The sequence below is a fragment of the Falco cherrug genome, chromosome 9 (assembly GCF_023634085.1).
Source record: "Falco cherrug isolate bFalChe1 chromosome 9, bFalChe1.pri, whole genome shotgun sequence".
Taxonomy (NCBI): domain Eukaryota; kingdom Metazoa; phylum Chordata; class Aves; order Falconiformes; family Falconidae; genus Falco; species Falco cherrug.
In genome coordinates this window covers 51,467,005-51,489,487 of record NC_073705.1, presented here as the reverse complement: position 1 = coordinate 51,489,487, position 22,483 = coordinate 51,467,005, and the positions used below count along the sequence as shown (strand labels likewise).

At 35.8% G+C, this 22,483-nt stretch overlaps 1 protein-coding gene across 1 annotated transcript in view; it reads right to left on the bottom strand.

Annotated features, from left to right (window-relative positions):
* Positions 1-1,437: 1,437 nt before the first annotated feature.
* Positions 1,438-22,483, bottom strand: part of WDR11 (WD repeat domain 11) — a 46,258-nt gene continuing 25,212 nt past the window's right edge. Inside the window, 17 exon segments of the mRNA XM_055720643.1 lie at positions 1,438-3,637; positions 4,691-4,770; positions 5,590-5,735; positions 6,736-6,833; positions 7,739-7,904; positions 9,221-9,316; positions 9,588-9,759; positions 10,518-10,583; positions 11,788-11,850; positions 12,647-12,755; positions 14,322-14,493; positions 16,210-16,324; positions 16,786-16,892; positions 17,745-17,892; positions 18,324-18,448; positions 18,774-18,882; positions 20,372-20,447. Of these exon segments, the coding sequence (XP_055576618.1) occupies positions 3,480-3,637; positions 4,691-4,770; positions 5,590-5,735; positions 6,736-6,833; positions 7,739-7,904; positions 9,221-9,316; positions 9,588-9,759; positions 10,518-10,583; positions 11,788-11,850; positions 12,647-12,755; positions 14,322-14,493; positions 16,210-16,324; positions 16,786-16,892; positions 17,745-17,892; positions 18,324-18,448; positions 18,774-18,882; positions 20,372-20,447 (2,006 nt within the window). The 3' untranslated portion in view covers positions 1,438-3,479.

Sequence of the window (22,483 nt, the reverse complement as noted above, 5' to 3'; positions counted from 1 at the left end):
CCATTATCGTAAAACTGAAAGAATCAAATCAGAAATTTAAAAAAAATAGCCCTGTTTTAATTTAAAATTAAGTACAGGAGTCCCATGATAGTATTTATCATAAGCTCCTCTCGGGTTGTAAAACCACTAGTTGAGTATGAGCACAGAGATCCAGAAAGAAAATGTCTGCAGGACTGGATGAGCTCCACACAGACGTACAAATTGCAGAATGCTTCACTGAAATGGAGACAACTTATGCATCCCTATAGATCCAGTCATATGCACGGTTTTACGTTGGTCATACAAGTCCAAAATGATTCACGTAACGCAATGAAAGGAGTAACCATCGCTAGTTATGCTTTAAGATGTTCTCCATATAGCAGTTCTTCATCTAGACAACCCAAATGTGCAAAACCCTCCTTATTTATGGACAAAGGTTCTGGCCTTTTGCAAACAATCTTAAAATAGCTACTGAATAATCTGCTCTGATAATCAACCATCACGTTCCGTTGTTCAAAGACAAATGAATAAAGAATCTCAATACATTGGCTCGCAAACCCAACTCCTCTGCCGTTTCTTCATTGCCAATGGCCAAGGACAGGTTCCAGAATTAAGACTCTACTGTTGACAGAAACTTCAAAATGCAAACCCAGGAAAACACGGATTATAAACTGCTGCTGCTACTTGGGACTGTTCACAGTGGTTCCAGGAAAGAATTCTCAAAGGGATTTAAAGGAGTTAAAACTGGGAACTTCAGAAAATTTATTCAATTCTGTTTCTTTTACATTCCAAACTCTCAGGCTTGCCCTTCAAACATAAAAGTGAGGATCTTCTCACATTTCATTCTGTACAAGCCAGGTAGCGATCAGTTACCTGTATTTTTTTAGACAGCTTCTAAGTCAAAGCGACAGAAGCATCCTAGGAGCCAAGAGGAAAGCTACGTGAACTAGGAAGGAGAAAAACAAGACTTCACTGACGTCTATCTCAGCATGGCTGAATACATTTCCTATTTTTGAGAAGCTGATTACCTGCACCGACGTAAGTGTACCTGCCTCCTAGACAAAAGCAAGATGTGCAATGCTCACCGGCGTCAGCTGAGAAGCAAGGAAGTCTTGCATTATTGGCTGCAGGGCAGCACCAAAACAGAAGGGAAACATTTTTCTTACATCACCTATTTTCCTGCATTTAAGAATCAGAAAGCACAGACAACGTCCTGCTCTAATTTAACCCGTACAAATGTTATGTATGTTAGTAAAGCTACTGCTCAAACCCAATGTCTCATCAGTACCGACATGGAAAATGTGACTAGTATGTACGGAGGATAATCACTTCCTCCACTAAACCCAGCCGTGAGCATTGTTCTGGTCCAGAAGGCAAAACAACTGTTTTTAACTACACAATCAGCATTCAATCCCAGTGCAACCGATGACAGTTTTATATTGAATCCAGACACACAGAGATTTTAAAAGTTTGGTTTTATTATTGTACTGTGACTGCATTATTATCTAAATAAACTATTCAATCACTTTTACACTCTATTTTCATCATAAAGGTTTCACTTGGGAATGCCACACAGTATTCTGCAACCTTCACACTTCACAGTTTATAGAAACATTCAGTATTAAAAGGCCTTTGCAATGTGTTTCGTTTAAAGACATCACATTTATAAATCCAAGTGTATATCAAAGCAGATTTTATTCCAGAGACCCACTGACAATTCTACGCCATCTGTCAAAGAACAAGCTGGTGCGTGCTTACGCCAACTCTGCAGTAACCTTGCCCATGAGTATGGCTAGCACAAACGAGCAGGAATTGAGGAGTGTTGTAGCCGTCAGTGTGAGCCAGAATTTAGGCCTTCGTTAATGGCAGTTAATTTTGCTCAACTATGTTGCTCACCGGTTAATACTTAAGGCAAATTTAATTGTACACTTTTTTCCCCAAGCTAATGTAACTATGTAAGCGTTGTTTGTAACACTAAACAAAGTATTTTATGGTGTATTTAAGATGTGCCAAGAAAGAATAAGATACACTGCAGTTATAACAGTTTTCTATTTAGTGATGAAACTCACATTTTCAATTTGTATAAAAAATATCATTATTGAAAAGCCTAACCTTTCCAAAGTTATTGAAAATGCCATCATAGAAACTAGGAGGTTTATGGAGTTAAGAAATGTCCAGAAGCTGGTGCTCCTCTAGGAAGGCGTGAAGAGTATGTATCCACAAATACTCAAACCTAAGGAGAATCCAACGCACATTAAGTAGACAAGCCATTAATTACTTCCAAACAAGAGACCTCTTCCATGACCTGATTCTTTTCACTACTGCATACTAAACTTCAGTAGCTCCAACAACTTGGTAATAGTTCTATTTCTTAGCCAAGACTAATTTTCACGTGCCACGGTCTTCAATTTGCAAGGGCAGTTTAACATCAGCATCCACTCCTCAGCTGTAAAATTTCTCAGTCAATCAGTAGTAAGTAGAAAAGACATATCTGACATAAAAAGCAGTGATGAAAACAAGTACTTAAAATACTGAAATACTGGCACAAAAATGAGAACAGATTCAATCGGTGGCATCCTTAAGTATCTGGACCATAAGATGTGTTAGCATAAAAAGTATCTAATTAAAAAGCCAGCATTTTGGCTTTGAAAAAATGCTTTTTTTTACCTATCGTTAATCCCACATTCAAATAACAAACAAAACAGTAACTGTAGAGACAGAATTAGCGATCTCCTGAATATTACACAGGAGCCTACCTTGCTGCTGTTGAGGTAGGGTCTTGTCCCATCCTTTGATGCCATGAACCAGTCAGCACAAGGCAGAATTTATTCCCTGAGGCGTGCAGGGAGTGCACACTTCAGAATAACAGAATATAACAATACCTTAATTGAAAAGCAGGTCGTTTCATGGATTTTTGGAATGTTAGAAAACTTTCATAAGTAAAGCTGTTAAAGATTCCATTCGAGACAGTTACGAAAATGACAATACAGCGAACTGATTTAAACAGTAATTTTAAACAGGAAAATTGGATTGAGAAAACACAATGTTCCAGGAAAGACCCATGTGTTTTCTGATCTATATTTATTCTTTAAATATATTTATATTTTTATATTACAGACTGAACCATTTATACATATCATTACAACAGTAGCGAAGAACTATAAAAATTTGATTTTTTGAAGTAAATGGACTAGACTTTTACACAGGTACAGAAGTCTTTCAGCATGTTTTTAAATTCGGTTTCTGCTACGGTTGAAAAAGTTGGAAATATCCTTGTATAATTTTACCATAGGTTTCTTTCTCCTCTTGTGAAAGTGAGGACAATTTTAACATAAAAATAAACATAAACCAGTTCTTAATCTTGCCTCCACACACATTTAACAATATTTGCTCAGATCACACATATCAGCTAGTACAGTGATTCAAGAGAAAAAAGTATTTTCACACAGTGGAATCTCAGTCTGATAAAGAACCCAAATCTCCTCATAAATGCAGAGTTCTTACTCTTGTATCACTTCCTCTTTAGGCTGTTTGAGCTCAGTCAATAAGTCTTTACCAGCTTCTCCTGCTTTTGAGGCAAAAAGAATAGCTCCCTGTTTAAAGCCCAGGAGCTTCAAGCTTCTGGCATAATCTGCATATACAGCATGGATCAATTTATGTAAATGAAGCATTAAGGAAAACACAAAATAAATAGCAAAATGAAAAAAATATTAATCCTTTTCTTTTTTTTTTTTCACACACTTTAGCTCTCCCAAGCTGAAAATGCTGAACATTGCTGCCAATTGTGCTAACCCAGTATGTTTCAGCACAAATATAGACAAAAAATTGCTTTAAATTCTACTATTGATGCATATTATCATTTATTAGACAATATGCAGAGTGCTATAAATAAAACAGATAGGTTTCAGATACACTTAAGTACCTACCATAATACCATGTCATAACTTGCAAAAGAAGTTAAGAAATTGTAAGCTCACACTACAAAATTCGTTCGTTAAATTAGATTTGGAGTTATCTACATGACTTATTAGTAGCCTTTTTTATTTACAAGCTGACATCAGTGATGACTCCATAAAATACAATCAGGTATTATTTACATATGCATTATTTTTTACTGCACATAATACAGAAGTCAGAACAACTGTTGAGAGTTTCCAGAACGCTATGTTAGATGTGCAGACTGCAGTGACCAATATTTAGATACTATTAAAATACTACATTTTCAGCTCATCTGATCTTGACCTTTAATTTTCTTTGTTGTCACTGTCTCAGAACTGACTCCTTCCTAAAGAACCTCAACTGCTAAAACAGTATGTTGATCTGTAGAGGGGTTCAATGAAGGGATTATTTTTCCTGAGATACAGAGTTTAAAAGATAACTGAACCACTATACAGGCTGCAGTAATGATTTCAAGTTCTGCAAAGAACATTTTATCATCCGCTCTTTTCTCTCCTATGATTATTTTTTTCACTTTTAGTTTGGTTTCTAGTGCCACAGGCCTCACAGAGCATCAGGAGGAGGTAATGTTAAGGATTTATGCAAATGTCTTCCTTCCACTTGTTTCCTCATACTTCCTTCAAACTACATTACCTGGAAAATAAATACTAGGAACACCTATTCCTGTGCAGACCAGTTCACCTAACACTGGCTCACGCATACTCACTGTTTACGAGCACAGAGGTGCAGAAACAGGATTTCAGAAAAAGGATATTTGTATCATCATTCATTTCAAACGCCCCGTACTTCAGACAAGCTTCAACAAATAAAGCCGCTCTATCAAAGTACCTCATGCTGTTAAATGAGGAAAAGAAGGAATAATGCGTTAGGATGCAAAACAAAGTATTCCAGGACATCGCATCAGAAGACTTGCATACAGGCTTTCAAAACTTTGCACCTAGATCTGGAGAGGCAAATCTCTTCTGCCCTGAGGGCTGAACAAGGCTTCCGATCATCACCAAGGTTAAACAGTCCGGCTGTTTAGCTGCCACTACGGCACATATCCACACCTACAGCACATGCTGCTCTACCTTGCTCTCTGCTCCTCCACGTTTCACAGCCCTTGAGTATTCACTACATCACCATGGTGCTAAGTGCGTTCCTCGGGCAGGGATGCTGCTGCCCCGCTCCCAGGCAGGATGTAGGAACAGGTCATACTGTTACTCTGGTCCCTTGTACTGCATCGTGCTCCTCTTGCACCTGTTAGTCTGGCACTTCCCTTTCCCCAAGCTTTTTTTTTTTTTTTTTTTACATCTCCCCTTTCTCCTTGCACTCAAGGAACTGACATTTGATGCAAAGTTTTTGAAAGATCAAGGCTCAACTTCCTGCAAAATAATCATAGCTATTATAAATTGTTACTGCTTGGTCAATGGGGGCTAGAAATCTTAAAGCCAGCAGTAAATTTAAATGCCGGTGTATCTCCTGAAATTTCACCAAAAACATCAGTTCCAGCATGCACAAACGATGCAGTGCTGAGGTTAAAGAAAAACATTCTAAAATAGAAACAAACGTCAAAACTGCAGACTCCCTCCTTCCCCTTTGACTTCTAGTCACAAATCCTTACATAACAATTCTGGGCGTGAAAAAATACAGATTGCGCAGTTTCATCTTTACCTGTGCAACATCTCTGCAACTTTCGTAAAGCATCCAAGTGACAAGAGGACAAGAATGGCTCTGGACTTCTGGTTGACTTGTGGAGAGCAAAGGTGATCTACCCAGCGCTTTAACACATCAGCACACTCCTCTGAGTTCAAACGAACCTTTAAGAGATGGGAAAGCCCATTATGAATTCTCAGCTGCCAGTTAAACAGAGCGTTCTGCTTCTGTTTCATTTTTTTCAGTGAAAGACTTTGAGCAGAAGTAAAAGCATCTGAAATTACCAGTTTTTTAATAAAAAGTACGCTTATCCCTTGATAGAATAAGTAAGAAAAATTAGAAATATATAGAGATAAAAATACTCCACTCAGATCACTCCACGTTTAGATGTGATTAACATTATTTTTACCACAAGGCTTTTCTAAAACCCCAAGTATCAAGCAGTTAGAAATTTTTATGCTTTACTGAAGACTTAAGGACAAAAAAAAATAATAAAAAAACCATCTTATTCTTCTTAAGAGTGAGAGTCACTCATTTAGAAAATTTGAGCAGGCCTTTTTCCATACTTTCTGCAGGAAATTTAACAAACTTTTCTTAGAGGCAGTGAAAGGTCATTCTTACTGACTCCTGTCCATTATAATTTGGAGAATGAATGCTATGTCTAGGTTCCTTTACTGTAATTACATCTGCATACCAAAAGAGAAGTTCATGCAAATTTATGTGGTTGGTACTAACCTTAAAATCAGCTCACACACTACCTGGAGCTCAGCACAAAGTCACTGTCTAATTGCCTCTCCGCTTCCAGGAGTGGTTTTTTGCAGTTTCTTATGAACTCTGTACTGCCACAGCTATATGCAACTTCACAAACCACTGCTCAAAAATTAGATAATTGAGTATTCCAATAATTTTTAGGTTCCAGTCCTGTAAATCTGGACAGGCAGGGCAGACCTCTGTAGTTAAAAGGCCGAAGAGCCAGCTGCCAATACCTACTGAATGGATTGGCTTGTTACAGCTCAACACATGGTAAGAACCAATGATCCTATTTCAAATTGGTGTTTCAGTTTTTTAAGTTTTGAGAACTATAGCACTCTCATCAGCCTTCATGCCTACATAAACTAAGCAGGTCATTTATGTTAGCAAACTGAAATGTGAGAGGTGACATACCTTTGCAAGCCATGCTGCACGATTCCACTCACCATAAGTTTGTAAGTAGCGACAGGCGTCAGCAGCCTTATCAATCAGACATAGTAACTGCACACCCTCTGGAAAATAAAAAGCACACAATATAATAAGTTAAGGGAAAAAAAAAAAAGAGTTGCTACGGAAGTGTGAGCAGGTCAATCACCCTCAGGAAAAGGATCTCTAGATCCTTCTTAGGTATGAAGATATCAAAAAAAACTGATTTCTACCACCTGGCTCTCCATATACCCTGGGTGTCAGTTATTGTATCTTCTTCCTGGGCTACAGAGCTTAGAAGGACCTCACAAAGCTCTCATTTATCTTTGTCCTAAATACAAATGACAAAAGAAGTTCACTCGACGTCCCACCGTCAAGAGATAATGATCTTTGTAAGTCAAATAAATGGATTTTGTATGTAAATTTTAACGCTGTCTGTAGCGTAATTATTAACAGTGAAGTCTTAATTGTCCACAAAGTGGAAAGGATTTTTTCCAGGCAAGTACAGGCATTTGTACTTTCTCTGGGTATCTTTGAATATTTCAGTCAATCACCGTATGGTGAACATATCTTGCATTAAGCAAAATTAACCTGTATTATAAGAACACACACTTGTTGAAACAAGTTCTGAACTGGAAAGGAAACTAAGTCCATATTTCTATTTCAGTAATAAGACATCAATAGTTAATTAATTCTTTAGATTGGGATGTGGAAAATATGTAGCTTTATGTGCTCGGCCTCTTTTTGTGCAAAGAATTACTAAGAGAATCACTCCAAAAAATGGTTTCCAATGAAAATCAAAAGTTGAACTTCATATTTGAGTTACTGATCATTTCTGCATTAACTACTCTAGGTAATGGACACTATAACATATGCAACATATAAGATCTATTACAACAGGACTTCCTCCTCTCCCATCTCCATTAGCAGCCTTAATCATGTTCAGAATTACTAGGTAATAAGCAAAAGAAAAATTCAAACCATATCTTACCTGCGAGCTTTCCATTGGCTATCATGTTGGTTGCTACCAGTTTAATAGTACTTTGAGATGGACCTGATGAGGTGACAGTTGTGACCAAGCAAGCTTTGAGTGAATCGCAGTAATAATGGGCATTCTCGGAACTTGTCTCTAAGAGTAGTTGCACTGCTCTGTCAGTCTGGCAGGAGAAAAAAACACCACAACTTTGACCACAAAGTATTCACTTTTGTTTAAAAGCCTTTCTGGTTTTACCCTTTTGAAGACATGGAACAAGCAAAGTTATTCTAAAACAGACTACAACAATATATACCAGCATAGTATTAATTAAAATTCTATTTAAAGAAATCATCTGTAGGAAGTATAGCATTTAAAACCCCACCATGAATATAATGTTTAATCACAGACTAATGCTTTTAGAACAGGCCAAAGAAAAATTTTGTTCAGTATGTTTATTTCCTTGTTTACTTAAACTTTTGCTATGTTATAAAAGGAAGAAAGGCATTTAAGGTAGGCAGAGAAGAAATAAAATTGTAAAGATGCAGAAACTGGCCAGATCTCAAGGACTGACTCAGTACCTGATATTTTAAAGGTAGAATTTGGCCATTTACAATGTTCGCTACAGCTGAGCACCTAATCAGCTGGGCTCATTACACTGCCTGCAGGCACCTGTCTCCAGCTGGAATGAATCACTGCAGGTATGTCATCTCTGCCTGCTCCTGAAATGAGGTGCCTAACTTTGAGAGGTCAATTTGGTAAGGTCAGTCAAGCTGATGGCTCAGATAATTACAGAAATAATGAAAAGTCACATTAAATACATATTAAAATCCAGTACAGTGATTCAAGAAACCGGCATTTTAATATTTTAAGAAACTGGCATTTTAAACAGACTATCTACAGACTAAATCTTTCTGGCATCTTTTACTGGTAACATTTGTTGACGTTTTTGCAAAGTGGCATAAAAATCTTTTAAGTTCAACCTAGCATTACCACAGCTATTTTTGGAAATGGATTCAGCACAACTGCATTAGTAGGGAATAGCTCATGATATATACCGTACAAAGGCAACAATACTATCAGAGTCTCAGTGAGCAGCTCTGTACAGCATCTCTGCTCAGTACACAACTCCCAAAAGCTTAGCTACATCCTTTGTTACCTAAAATGAGAATGTGAAGTGCAGACTGAGTTATCCCAGAGATGTTAAATTTTAGTTATTTCTGGGAAAAGTAAGTTTTTTCCAGCCACAAGATGGAAAGAAAGATTTTTATAGGGTTCCCATGTAAGTCTGAAGCGGGTAACAACAAACATTACCATACAACATGTCATTACACAAAGTCTGCAGTGTAATAATAACATATTAGTACAGCAAAAACCATGCACTGGCTGAATCGAAGTATGAAACAACAGGTATGATTTAGACAAAACTTCACTTGAATAGGGTAAGTACATAAAATGTACAGGGAAGAAGAATAAAAAATTCAAATATTACCCACAAACCTGGCCCAAGAGAAGAAGCTGATCAGCACATTTCCTGGTATGATCATATGTTGATCTCTTCACTTCCTGGAGATTTACCCTTTCAAGTTGGAATTTCTGTACAAAGAACAAAAAATGTTTTAAATATTAAGACTACCATAAGAAATAAAAATAAGCATTTAAAAGATATGGAAGTATTTTGAGAGGTTTTGGAACATCTCCTATTTTTAAATAATAGGGAGTGATTTAATCCAGAGTGGTATGATACTAACAGAAGTGAAATATGTCTAGTGAAAAGCTGTAAGATAATAAGAATGTTACAACGCTGAGCATTTATTCCGCTGATGACATTCTTATTAGAACTATTTTTTAACTCCTTTTGAATTACCTGGAAGTAATGATTTTCACACAGTGTGTCATAGCATATATCCAAGGGATTAACCAATTGTTCTTGAAGGATAGCTGTGTCCGTTGGTTTTGCAGGCTTTTCCTGGGATAAGCTGTGCAAATAGTGGGCAGCAATAGTCCAGAAATGCAGTTCAGACTCATCCCCATACAGTCTGAGAAGAAACAAATCGGGACAAGAAATATGTATTTTTTTCATATGCCACACAAAAATACACATTTAAAATCTTTTTACAGAGACCACGCATTCTTGAGGGCACCACAAGTACTTTGTATGATCAGTGGGACAAACTACATGAAAAAGATTAAGGAATGACAGCGAGCAAGCTAGGTAAGTAAGAGGTTGGACAAAAGACTGTTACAATAGCAATTAATCTCTGTGAATTTCAGCAATGTGGAAATTTATATTTTATTACTATTTTACACTTCATTGCCAATATCCTCTTTCAACCACACGACAGTTACCAAGTTTGAAAAACATCTCTGAATACAGACAGATTAAAGTTAACTATAGTTTAGGCAGAATAACACAGAACAAAACATTTGAAATAAAAACCAGGCCTTCCTCTGTTTGCATATAATCTATTGGGTGTTCTGAAGTTCTGAGTGACATTTTTGGGCATTGTCCAACTAAATGTTGAGTAGTTAGCAGAAGGACATTTATGAATGTATCTCTAAGACTGAAGGAAGTTTTCTGCATCCAGGAAGTTAATAAAACTAATCATTTCAGCAAGGTAACATTTCCATTCTCAGTCCTGAAACACTCTAATACGGGCATAACAAAGTAGTTTAGGCATTGCACTGACAGAAAGGAGAACTAATTGAGTACTTAAACTTCAGCACATTCATATGCATTAACTGGATCAAGATTTTATTAGGAAACACTTGATATAGTTATCTGAATCGCTACTACCTGGCAACTAGGAGACATCTTTGCAAGAGAGTAAAATCCGGATCAAGCAGAAGTTTTTTTATGTCACTGCAAGAAGACAAAGCCATAAAATAATCTGTTAAATGCCGTGCAATTATTTCTGTTTCGCTGGTTTTGAACACAAATAGAATATATCAGCTACAAATTGAAAAAAAAAAAAAGTCAAACCAAAAAATACACATTTTTTTCTGAAGAGAAAAAAAATGCACCTATAAAACCAATTAGAACAGGAAGCATACATAATTTGAAATATAACTGATCTCAAGGAGCAAGTCACTCTACCAGTTTAAATAGAAATAGTGAGTCTATCAGGAACCCCTTATTCTTGTAATAAAAGGAACAACCACAAGGGTGTATACAAAGCTATAAATTAGCCCACAGTGATCCCACAAATGATAAGATTAATTCAATTACATATAACTTTGCAACTATGTAGTGCCATAGCTTAAGAGATCCACATGCATGAATTTAGGTTACCTAGGTTTCAGACCGGATAAAAACATGCTAAGTTATCTTTTCCATGCTACTAAATGAAAGGACAAAAGGAAAGTGGAAAAACTTCTGTTTACTAGCTTTAAATGTAATTTTCATAGTTTAAATGGAATGTCAAAATCTGTTCTTTGTATAAGCAGTATATGTTCAACAAAAGATTTTTAGAATTGTTTGTCTTTTCTTCCTCGGAGCTTAAGTTTCTTAACAAACCTTGGAGCATTTAAGTAGCAGCGTCCAAGACAGCCTGGACCAACATCAAAGAACCATACATCACTGAGAAGTATTGCCTAAAAAATTATGAATGCTCAGTGGTCAGTTACAAATTATATACTAACCTTAATCAGTATCTTCAAAACTCTTGTTGTCAACCAGTACTACAATAATGCACTGTTAAAAATTCAATACTGGCTTATCACACTTCATATATTCAGAACAGTACATTTTGAATGTTGAGTCAGTATTTAACAAGCTACTTTGAGATAGTTTGCTTGTTCAAAAAAATGTATTTCAGATGGTATTATGGTTTATATTAGAAAAATAAAAATATAAATATTAAAATCTTCAATAAAATTAATACAGCACCACCTGTAAGTTACATAAAAACAAAAATTAACTGTTTAAAATAAAAGCTGTTGTTAATCTTATTTTTAAAGAGGCAAAAATAGTTTTTTTCATTAAATTGTGAGTACCCACAGATTTCACATTTTTTGCCTTCTCTGAATTCCTTAACTTACTCAAATATTAATAGGAAAATTCTTACTTGGACAATGAATTCAACTGCTCTTGAAGAAGGTTTTTAATATTTTCATTCTCTGGATAATCACTGGATTAAAGAAAAGGAAAAAAAAAAGGAAAAGAAAAAGGTTTCCTGTATTACCAAAATGATAGAATTATCTGAAATGGAAGAGTATTACTGGTAGTAGAAAAACGCAAGAACATATATGGAAACAATCTTTTGTAATCTTATGGTAAGCCATGCATGCAAGATTCCTTGTCCAGTTGCTAGTTCCAAAATAGTAATGAAAGATTGTTCCTGCTTTCTCTCAACCTCAAGAGTCAGAGGTTTTCCGTTTCCCACTTTAATTCACTAACTTGAGATTAATGAAAGGGTCAATACCTCCTAGCCCGTTGTTACGTGGCCACCAACAGCACAGAAACACAATGAAGGATACAGAAAGGTGCCCCTACTACGATGAGAAGCATGGCTCTCAAAAGTAAAGACAGGCCTGTCAGACTGGCAGTTAGACTATCACTTTCAATTACATTTTAGGAACCAACTCCTGACTGTCCTTACACTAACTTCTTGAACAAAGAGAACACAGTTTTTCTCTGAAATTATATAACCTTTAAATGAAATAAAAATACTGCCAATACCTTAAACCAAACAGTTTTCAATAGCCAAGTGCTACTGAACGTCAAAAGAAATACAATACTTGACTTTAAAGCTTTTTCCATTTATTACTTTTAGTAATAAATAATGAAGCTATTATCTTTTCGACTGTCCCAAAGAGTGAGGAAACTTACAGTTTCAACAGTTAATTGCACAGAAAGACTAATAAAACCATGTAGGGTTTAAAAAAATACTAATATTTTATATAGAGATACATATTTCTTCTTACATGTTTGTAATTTCTAGAGAATATTTCTCATTCCATGGCTGATGCAACAAGAATGCTTTTAAAGCTAACGAAGCCCTTGGAACAAGCAGATAGGGACACCATGCAGGTTCTGAAACAAAAGGGAAAGATTCATTGTTGAGTGGCTAACGTGTAATAACACTGTGTTCAGTAACCATAAAGCGTACCACCTTGTTTGCAAGCACCAGAAGAAAACCATAAATCACGGTCTTTTCATATACACAGCATGGGTTACTAGAAATATAAAGCTTATCTTTACACTCAAGCAAAAACATTTCATAGAAGATACAGGGTTATCAGCCATGCTCAAATGAGAATTTCAGGATATTCCATATTGAATTTCACCACAGACTCCTGGAATAGATTTTACTAGCACTAGGTAGAGCTGTATATAATTATTATTACTATTGCAAGGACATGCTGAAAAAATAAGCACAGCTATCCCAAAATGTATCATAATGCACGTTTCAGTTTTACTTTGCATTTGTAGTTTGTACAGTATAAGACAAGGATTAACACCCATCATCCAAAAAGGATGTTGTGAAGTTTAATACACGTCTATACTAGCAAATAAGATGAAAATTATAGTACTAGCTGTTGCAATACAGATTTAAAAGTCTGTAAGCCTGTATTCAGTACAAGGTTTGGATGATACGCTGTAAATGGTACCCAGTGAATTAGGAGCAAAACAAGTACCAGCCAGTCACATTACTAAATATACAGCAACTCCCTGTACTTCATATGCGCTGAATGTTGTAGGAATCTTGTAAATGTCATTTTGTAACTAAAAGATTATCACAGTGTAGAGGCAGAAGGAAGCTAAACCACACTCAACCTTACCACTGGCATATCCTAATTTCAGCGTGCTTGGTTTTATTAATTTTTATAGCTTACTATTAAAGAATATTCACTTGATACTAAAAAAAACTAAGCTGTGATAAACTACATATTTCCTCAAACAGCCCACACCACAGCTCCCCACATCATGACTTTGTTTATTACATATGTCCTAGTCAGAATCTACATGTTTTAATGAAATTGTATGAGTAAAGGCAGGATCAACCAGAAAGACCAAACCAAAAGCAGTTATTTGGAACAATAGTAATAAAAAGTAGAAAAATGTATCTTATTTAAATATTTAAATTCCCTTCTTAAACATGCGGCAAAAAAAGTCAAACAGCCATAATACTGCTATTTCAGAGTTCAGTGGGAAAATCTACTTTGGAAAGTAATGAACCAGTCTACCAGTTGACAAACCGCCTTTTGTATCTGGAAATATCAGAAAAGACATTTTCATACATTAACAAATGTTTCAAAATCATGTAACTAATATCAGTAATGTAGGTACTGATACTAACTGATTTACCGATGCTTTTTAGGTCAACTTGCTAGACATCTGTACAAAAAGCTCTTATTTTGTTAATTTATATTCCAATTAAGACATCAAAAAGTACAGTTTATTAATTAAACCTCTACGAAAAAACACCCCTATTATCTAAGCCTAAAAACATTTATCTGCATCTACGAGAACACTATAGGAATTCCAAATCCTCTACATGTGACAATTCCCTGTTCTAATACAAGTGCTGAACATTTTTATGGTCTACTTACAAAATGAAGTATCTAGCAGTAAACAGCAAAAAGGAAATCAACATACCTATTAAGTCCTGTTCATCCATTCTAAAACACGATGCTTTCATGGACAAGTCTAGAACTCGAATGCATCCATCATCTGATGCCAAGACCACTTTGTCTGAAGTGCACCAGTCCACATCCAGGATTCGGAAATTGACATTTCTTCCACTTCTTATACTGCTCACCATTTGTACCTTGAAAAGTTGAGTTATTTTTCATTTTTAGTAGGCTTTCCATCACACGGTGTAAGACTCTGTCACACGCCCGTGAGGCAGACCACAAAATTTGCAATAAAAGGTGAAGTTAGTCATAAATCATTTTAATGATGGTCTTTTCTGGAGAGAAGGGAATTTAAAAACCTTGGAGCAAGGCACGCGGTTGCCCAGAAACAGTATTTTCCCCAACTGAGGGCTGGGAAAAGATCCTTTTGAGGATAGCTGTACAGTTGCCTTTTTTGTGATCTTATTCTGACGTAGAATTTTCACAGTAAACTGGTGGAAATTTACAATCCCTCTTTAATTCCAGTCTGTGATCTAGCATACATGCACCAAGGCAGAAGTGAGGTTCTCATTAATTAACTCATGCTCTTCACAAACATGTTTTTCCTTGATAAATACTGAACTTGTCTAAAAATACATTTAAACATACTATTCACATAAGATTATGGGAACAGGATGATTTGTTGTCCATAAACAAAACATTCCAAACCACACTTTTAACCACAGGTCAGTAGTTCGACATCTTGTAGCTCTTCTGTAACATAACAGACCATTACAGTTGTTAATACAAGGAAATATTAACAAAGTTGCTGCTGCAGTCAACACTCCTGTTTCCTTTCACTTGTCTTAGAGCAAAGCACGGAGTTAGATGTAAGATACAACAGTCTAGACATGTTTACTCTTAGCAGTGACAGAATTAGAGAAAAACGTGGAAATACTGCATAACTGATTGTAGGCGAATGTAAAGATCTAAGGACAGGATTATATGGATAACAGGACTGAAACTACAAAATATTTCTACAGATATTCTGAAAGATTTTTGGCCGAAAATGTGAATTAATTTTAAATGCTTTCATGTAGAAAACTCCTTCCCTTGTTCCAGAAAAAGAAAGGGAACAGCTACAGGAGGAGCATCCTATGGCATCAAAACTATTCAAACTTCAAGCAGAGACGCAGGACAATATTCTGCTCTGCCTATGTAATTCACAGTTGTTGGTCACATCTGCTCTCCAACTCGTATCATCAATGGTGAGTTTCATATTGCTCAAATTACGTGTCTGATTTCAGAGCTGATGCTCATTACAAAGTGAACAAAAAAAAATTAAAATTCCTGTTTCATACCCTCATACCCTGAACTTACTCCGGGACATGTAAAAGAGTATAATTCCCTTTCCTTCCCCATAGTACTATAATCCCCTGAAAGACCTATGAAAAACTCCAGAAGATTTGTGAATGTTACTACAGAATTTCTGAGTAAGATGAGAAGCTAGACAATGCTAATTACCAAGTGTCTAGCTTTCCGGTATATCCTAATAAATTAAATACTCTTGACTATGCACAGAAGTTAAGAAACCTGTAGTAAAAATACTCTCTTGTCCACAGATTAAATTCTAAGATCGAGGACTCCCCCTTCAATTTTCAATGTCTGCCTCAAAAACATTATAAGGGAATGACAGAGTATCTCAGACACATTGGCAGCTTTATGAGTGAAAGATGCTTTTTTTTTATTGATGACTGCTTAGAAATGCTTCATAGGAACGAGAAGTCTTCCAAGAAAAGCCATACAACTTTACCATACAACTGTCAGCAAGAAATCATGACTAAGTAAAACTTAATCCTTGACTCATCCTGATTTTCAGATGTAGTATGTGTATTTTGCAAGGTAGCACGTATCAAACAAGAGATGCTTACCTCTTTGGAATCCCAGATTTCTGCTCCATCATTGTACATTGCAAGAAGCTTTTGATTTCCTTTCCCTGGGGCAAAACGTATCTTTTTCACCCAGCTTCGGTGTGTAGGAATCCCCCTAAGAAAAGTACAAATTAATATAAATCCTTCTACACCTAACATTAGGGGTAGTTAAAACCTTTCAATGAACCCTGCATATCCTATTATTGTACAGGTCGAGAAGGAGAACTATCTATCGATATACGCACAAATGGCTATCCAAATTATGAAAACTAAGATCAAATGCTTGAAAAAGAAACTACAATACTTTTTACCAAAAGCAATTGCAGATTTAATGTAAGAAAGATATCTAGCTGTTTTAAAAACCTTGACAAAATGTTAATCCATTTGAAGACACAAAAGATGAAATACAGTAAATTGTAACACAGTGGGCATTTTCTGAAATTTTATTTCAAAATGCTTGCATTTTTCCCCCTCAAACACCACAGATGACCTCTTACAGTGAAGGACAAAAATGAGGAGGGGGGGAACACTCTAACACTCATTACCTCATATTTGTCAATTAAATTGCATTCATACCTGGATACTCTAGCTTTCAAATCCCAGAAGTTTAAGTTTCCATCAACATCCCCAAGAACCAGGATATCCCCTTTCCAGGCAATACAGGTAATGCTACCCATACTTCCCTGGGAACAGTTAAGAAGCAGAACAAAATCTTGTGATTAATAGAGTCAAACATAGGAACAAACATTTCAACATTCGTATTTAGTTTCTTTTTAAATATTATATGACATGACAGACCACATTCTGCTCAGTTAAAACAGAAACAATTCTGTTGAATAGAAGTATTTATCTAGGCAGTCATATTTGCTTCAATATGCTTCAACATATGTTTCCTTCCAAGAAATTTTGGGTTTAAAGCAATGGAAATCACTTCTCTGTCTCTTGTTGCAAGGAAACATCAACATGACAGACTTCATTAATCAAAATAGTAGCCTATACTAAGGTAGGAAACAAAAATAAAAATAATTCCTATTTGTGAGTTCAATTTATCAAAGCCTTCAAGAACCACTGAAAAAAGAAAGACCATTCTTCAGAGTAACTGGGAAAAAAACAAACTTAAAACTCACAAAAGGGTGCCCTGGCCCACTTCAGTTGTCCTTATGATGTATAATAAAATCCATTAACAGAACATAGCCATGTTTCAGTAACATTCTCTTTTTTATTTAACCTTCTTGTATATGTTTTACTAAAATTCTTTAAAATATGCCATGTTATTTATTCAGAAAGCAAGTCAGGGCCTATGAAGAGTCTAACTTGTAAAAAAGTCATTAATTTCAACAGCTTTTTCAATAGAAAACATGTAAGATTGTGAAAACAGAATTGCTACCGTTTTTGAAGCTGGGCTTTTTATTTCATATTTCAAACTACTATATTAATGACCATGTGTCACCCTAATGCGTATCACCAATCCTTTTTCTAGCAATCACAGCTAAGAAAAAATTAAAGCATCAATGATATGGAAAATTGGAACTCACATCAGGAGGAATTCTTGCACTGTCTTTTACGGAGTTTCCTTCTACTGTGAGGTGATAAACCTGCCCATCAGCACCTGTAAATACAAAGTGCTCTCTGGCAGAAATGTTCTGGCTCAGCTCCGATTTACTTTCGGCTTCCTGTAACAAGCTTTAAAGAGAATGCAATGAGACACAAGAGTTTCTTCCTTGAAATTTGAACTGCAAGGGAAATTCTCACTAACTAATGAACAGAGGCAGCACAAAAATGCATATATCCTCCAAAACAATGTATCCAGAAGCAACAGTTAACCCATTTATCCACATGTGTAAACATTCCGGGGCAAAAAAAGAGCTTTATTTCAAGAATCAGGTAACTAATGGACTGCTATGGACACAATGGAGAGAAACAAGTACACTCTTTCTCTTATTCAGCAGTAAATCAAAGTTTCACATCTAAAAGATGAAGGGAGACCCCTAGAGTTGCTTTGCCTGGTGTGTACTCAAGAATCAGTTCCAAAATATTCTGCTCTATAGATAGAACAATGGCACATGGTGGAAAACAACTGATACAGTATAGAATTATATCAGAATGAGAAATACCTAATCATAGAAGATTCAACACTGCTGACTTCGGTATCTGATGCAACCGTCTGCCGCGCCATGGCCTCACGGGCTGCTAACTGCTTCTTCCTCAGGCTTTTCAAGTTATGAGAAGGTGACCATTCCTGTGAAAAATTGTCCAGGAAAAACGGAAAAGACAAATGTTTATTCCTTGAGTTTACTGGGTGTTTTCCTGTTAATTATGATTTCAATGAAAACTGCTTTCTATGACATCTCCCTCTGTCACCCAAGTTGCAGACCGTATCTTTCCACCAGTACCTCCTTTTTTCTTCTTTTTCTATTTGATGACAGATGAAAAGGGACAGGTGAAAGCACTTATCTGTATGCTACCGGTAAAGCAACATTTTGCTGCAAAATTGTTCATATATTTTTGTACCATCTCAACATATTACATTTACTAAACAATAAGTAACAGATATTATTCCTTACCAAAGCAGTCACTGTAGGGAAGTTTTTAGACATTTCTCTGAGTAGAGTGCATGTTCTGACATCCCAGATCTCCAGTGGTTTGTCTTTAAACACGACAGCTAGATACTGCCTAAAACAAATAAGAGCTTACTATGTCAAAAGTAATCATTCCATTTTAATTTGAGCATTTTACTTCACACACATTGTTCATATCAGCTCTGGAAACCCTCATAAACTAAGAGGAAGCAGAGTAAATTAACTTGGCTCAAATCCCACACTGAAGCTTGTGATTTCCTTGAGTTACTAAGGTACAAAAGAGACCTCCTTCAAAGCTAAAAGAATTAGAAATTTCTGTCAGGTGGTACTGCTCAATTACTGTAAAGGAGACAAGGGAAGTAATTCAATTCAAGGGAAGGCAGCAGCACCTCTCACTTAGCCATATTCAGCCTGAGCCGATGACTGCACGAGATATCAGAAAGGCATATCAAGACTGTAGGCTGGACAGATATTTTTTTTTTTCCTCACTACTCCAGACGCATGCCACTTCCCTAATCCAGTGATAAATGAACACAAAATCCTCTTACACTAAACCATTTGTCACTCATGTCTTCAGACCTTTCGCCTGTGGAGCCTGCCGAGTAAAACACCTTCCATCTACCACTTTTCACATTTAACTTGAAAATACAGAGGCTCTGCAGCTATACACACTCTTTTCAACTGCATTAACCTCTATTCAAATGAACTATCCTTTCTTGTTCTCACTTAACCTTCCAGTCTCTTCACCTAAACCCACGGCTGTTCTTAATTCTTAATGTATTAATAAGACCATTATATAGTTGAATTCTTCCAAATCCTCTGGAACACATAAATACTTCTGAAAATATTCCTATGCAAGCTAAAGAACATTAATCTTTTTCCTCCACTGTAAAGAAAAGACACTTAAAATTTAGACAATGCCTTATTCAAGGCAACACTAATTTCATTTACACAGGAAAGTAAAGTAATCTCACAGAGTACTGCTGATGTTATTTTTGATACTATGAAGATGAGGGCCTCCTGTCACAGGCCTAACCTCAAAATAAGCAGGATTTGATGGTAAACAATGTGGTTATTTATCAGCTGACTTCCCAAACAACTAAACCTCACACGTGGTTTTCCAGCAGAAAATTATCATAAAAGGTATGAAATATATAGTTAGAAAAAATTAATAAACACGTGAAAAATCATCCCACCTTTAATACCAATCTTCTGGTTTTAAGTAAGGCTTAAGTTATAGAAAAGGGAATGAACTCCTAACATAATCAAAGCTGACAAAAATTGTTCAGCACTTTTACTCTCCCTAATATAATCAAAACATCTGTTCAGTGCACACAACTCTGAAAAGAACGAAAACATTAATGACTGACCCTGCAATGTGATCGAGTCCTGAAGTGACAAAGTCAACGAGGGGAACACTCACAGTTTTTGCACTTTGAACTAATACTCTGAATAGTTTTCTCTTGATGCTGTTGCACATTTTTCTATACTCTCTGGACTGTTTTTTCCTGGAATTTCTATTGTCATGAGGATCTTCATGCAGTACAGTAAAATTTACAAATGTCACAAGGCTAATTACTTACTTCAAATGAGACACCTTTATCATTTCAATAGCTGGCTCGTCATTGCCTCGCTCCCCACGAAATGAAATGCTCCTGCCTGGAATACAAAAACATCAGGGAAAAGAAAAACATTTACTAAACTAAATATAAATACAGAAATAGTTTATAAATTGTTCTGTGTGTAAACAGAAACAGTTTACAAACTAAACCAGAACATCTCTAAGTAACCTGCCATTTTTTATATTAGTCTTGTCATTGTTGAAGTTTTACTGCATTTCGAAGGACTAAACATAATGTAAACTTTACTAACGTAAGAGTTGACTTGCATCCAGAGCACTACTGAAACTGATGCATCATCAGCGTTACATAAATACAGACTTATTTTGCACTCAAAGCCAACGAGCACTTATTTCCCCAAGGAGGAAGTTCACCAGTTTTCAAGTTTTGTAAGAGAAATTAACTCTGCAAGTATTTCCATGGTGAAATTAACAGAACCATTCTCTCTTTCCAGCTAAACCAATAAACCTTAAGAACTTACAATCTTATCCCCAACAAAATTTTCACCCATATGTAAAACGTGTTGGAGAATTAAAAGTGTTATACATATCACTAAAATAAATAACAATGTACAAACACCAGGGTATCACAGCAACTCTTATGCAAGTTTCATTCTCCTTAGCTTTCAAGAAAATTTCAAGTTTTCGAACTCCAGCTGTTCTTGTGGCTACTCATACCTAAGTTACTTATGCCAGTTATGTGAATAAATCTAGTTATCAACAATGCTAGTTAGTGCTCTCATGTCAGAGGCCAGGCTAAGGAAACCTTCCAGCTCTATTTTCTTCGTCAGTGATGAAACACCTTTGGAATTTTTGTCCTATTTGTTTGTTCAGAGATGTAAATGAGAATTTTGTCACAGTATTCATGAAGTAAATACATATCAGCAGAGTTTTCCTAGCACCAAAACAGAAAGTTGAGCTAATTAGTGACAGAAGAACCAGCAATCAAACAGTTAAGTAGTTATGCCTTTCTTGTAAGTTTTAAAAGAGGAAATGTACCTATTTTGAAGCAAACCACATGCTAAGGTCTCAGGTATTCACATTTACTTTAAACTTGGTTGCCCGTGGAAATACTGAACCTTTTATCACTTATATTTATAATTGTTTCAATACTGATTTAAAAAGTGAGTGAAAAATCAAAATACCATTTTATATGAGATTAAAATCAAAACAAAAAAGATACATATTTTGAAAAATTAAACAAATCAACAAAAGACATATGGAAAAAAATACAATACTGTCATGTTAAAAGAATAGCCTCTTTGTGCAGCACCCTGGAAATAAAAAAACCTGGTCTTTTCCATAAGCTTAAAAAAAAACAATAAAAAAACCCTTTATGCTAGATAAAGCAATTCATAATTAGCCATGTGTTACAAGATTTAGGCTCTTCAATTAGAAATTAAATGGCTTCAGATTTTCACATTCAAATATAATTTAATATTATTGAAGTGCTTCCTATTTTTGATTGTCTGATCTCCCAAGTTATACGTCCTAGTATTGTACATATATCGAGTTTAGTCACAAATATATTTGTCATCCGTTAGAAAGCCAGAATGTTTTAAAAACACACATAACATGTTAATTTTGCTATCAACAGTATCTTCTAAAATGTAATTTATTTTTAAACATTTTCAAATATTTACAAAAGTATCAGATTTTATTATTATAATACCCATTTTACATTTATACACCCACTCAAATTCTGGCCACATGCCTGCCCTAACTTGAAAAATTATCTGTTGCTGACACAAATCACAATAAACGGTTCAACGCTATTTCAGGCACACAGAAAACAATGGGTGTAACTGTGACAAAACACATTTTGAACTACATGCATTTTGTGAACAAAATACACCGCTAATACCCGTGGCTGCGGGAATGCTCCTAAACCTCCTGCTGACACATAGTCATTCTTTTAGTAAGTCCAAGCCAAAAACATCTTTGCAAAGGTGGTGTTTTCAAGTCTGTCTGCAGAGCACCAGATGGAACACATTATGTGGCTTCACAAGGACAGAAGAGCAGAACCAGTTAAAACTCCTCATTACTTTATTTTGTCGTGACAACAGAAGGGAAAAAA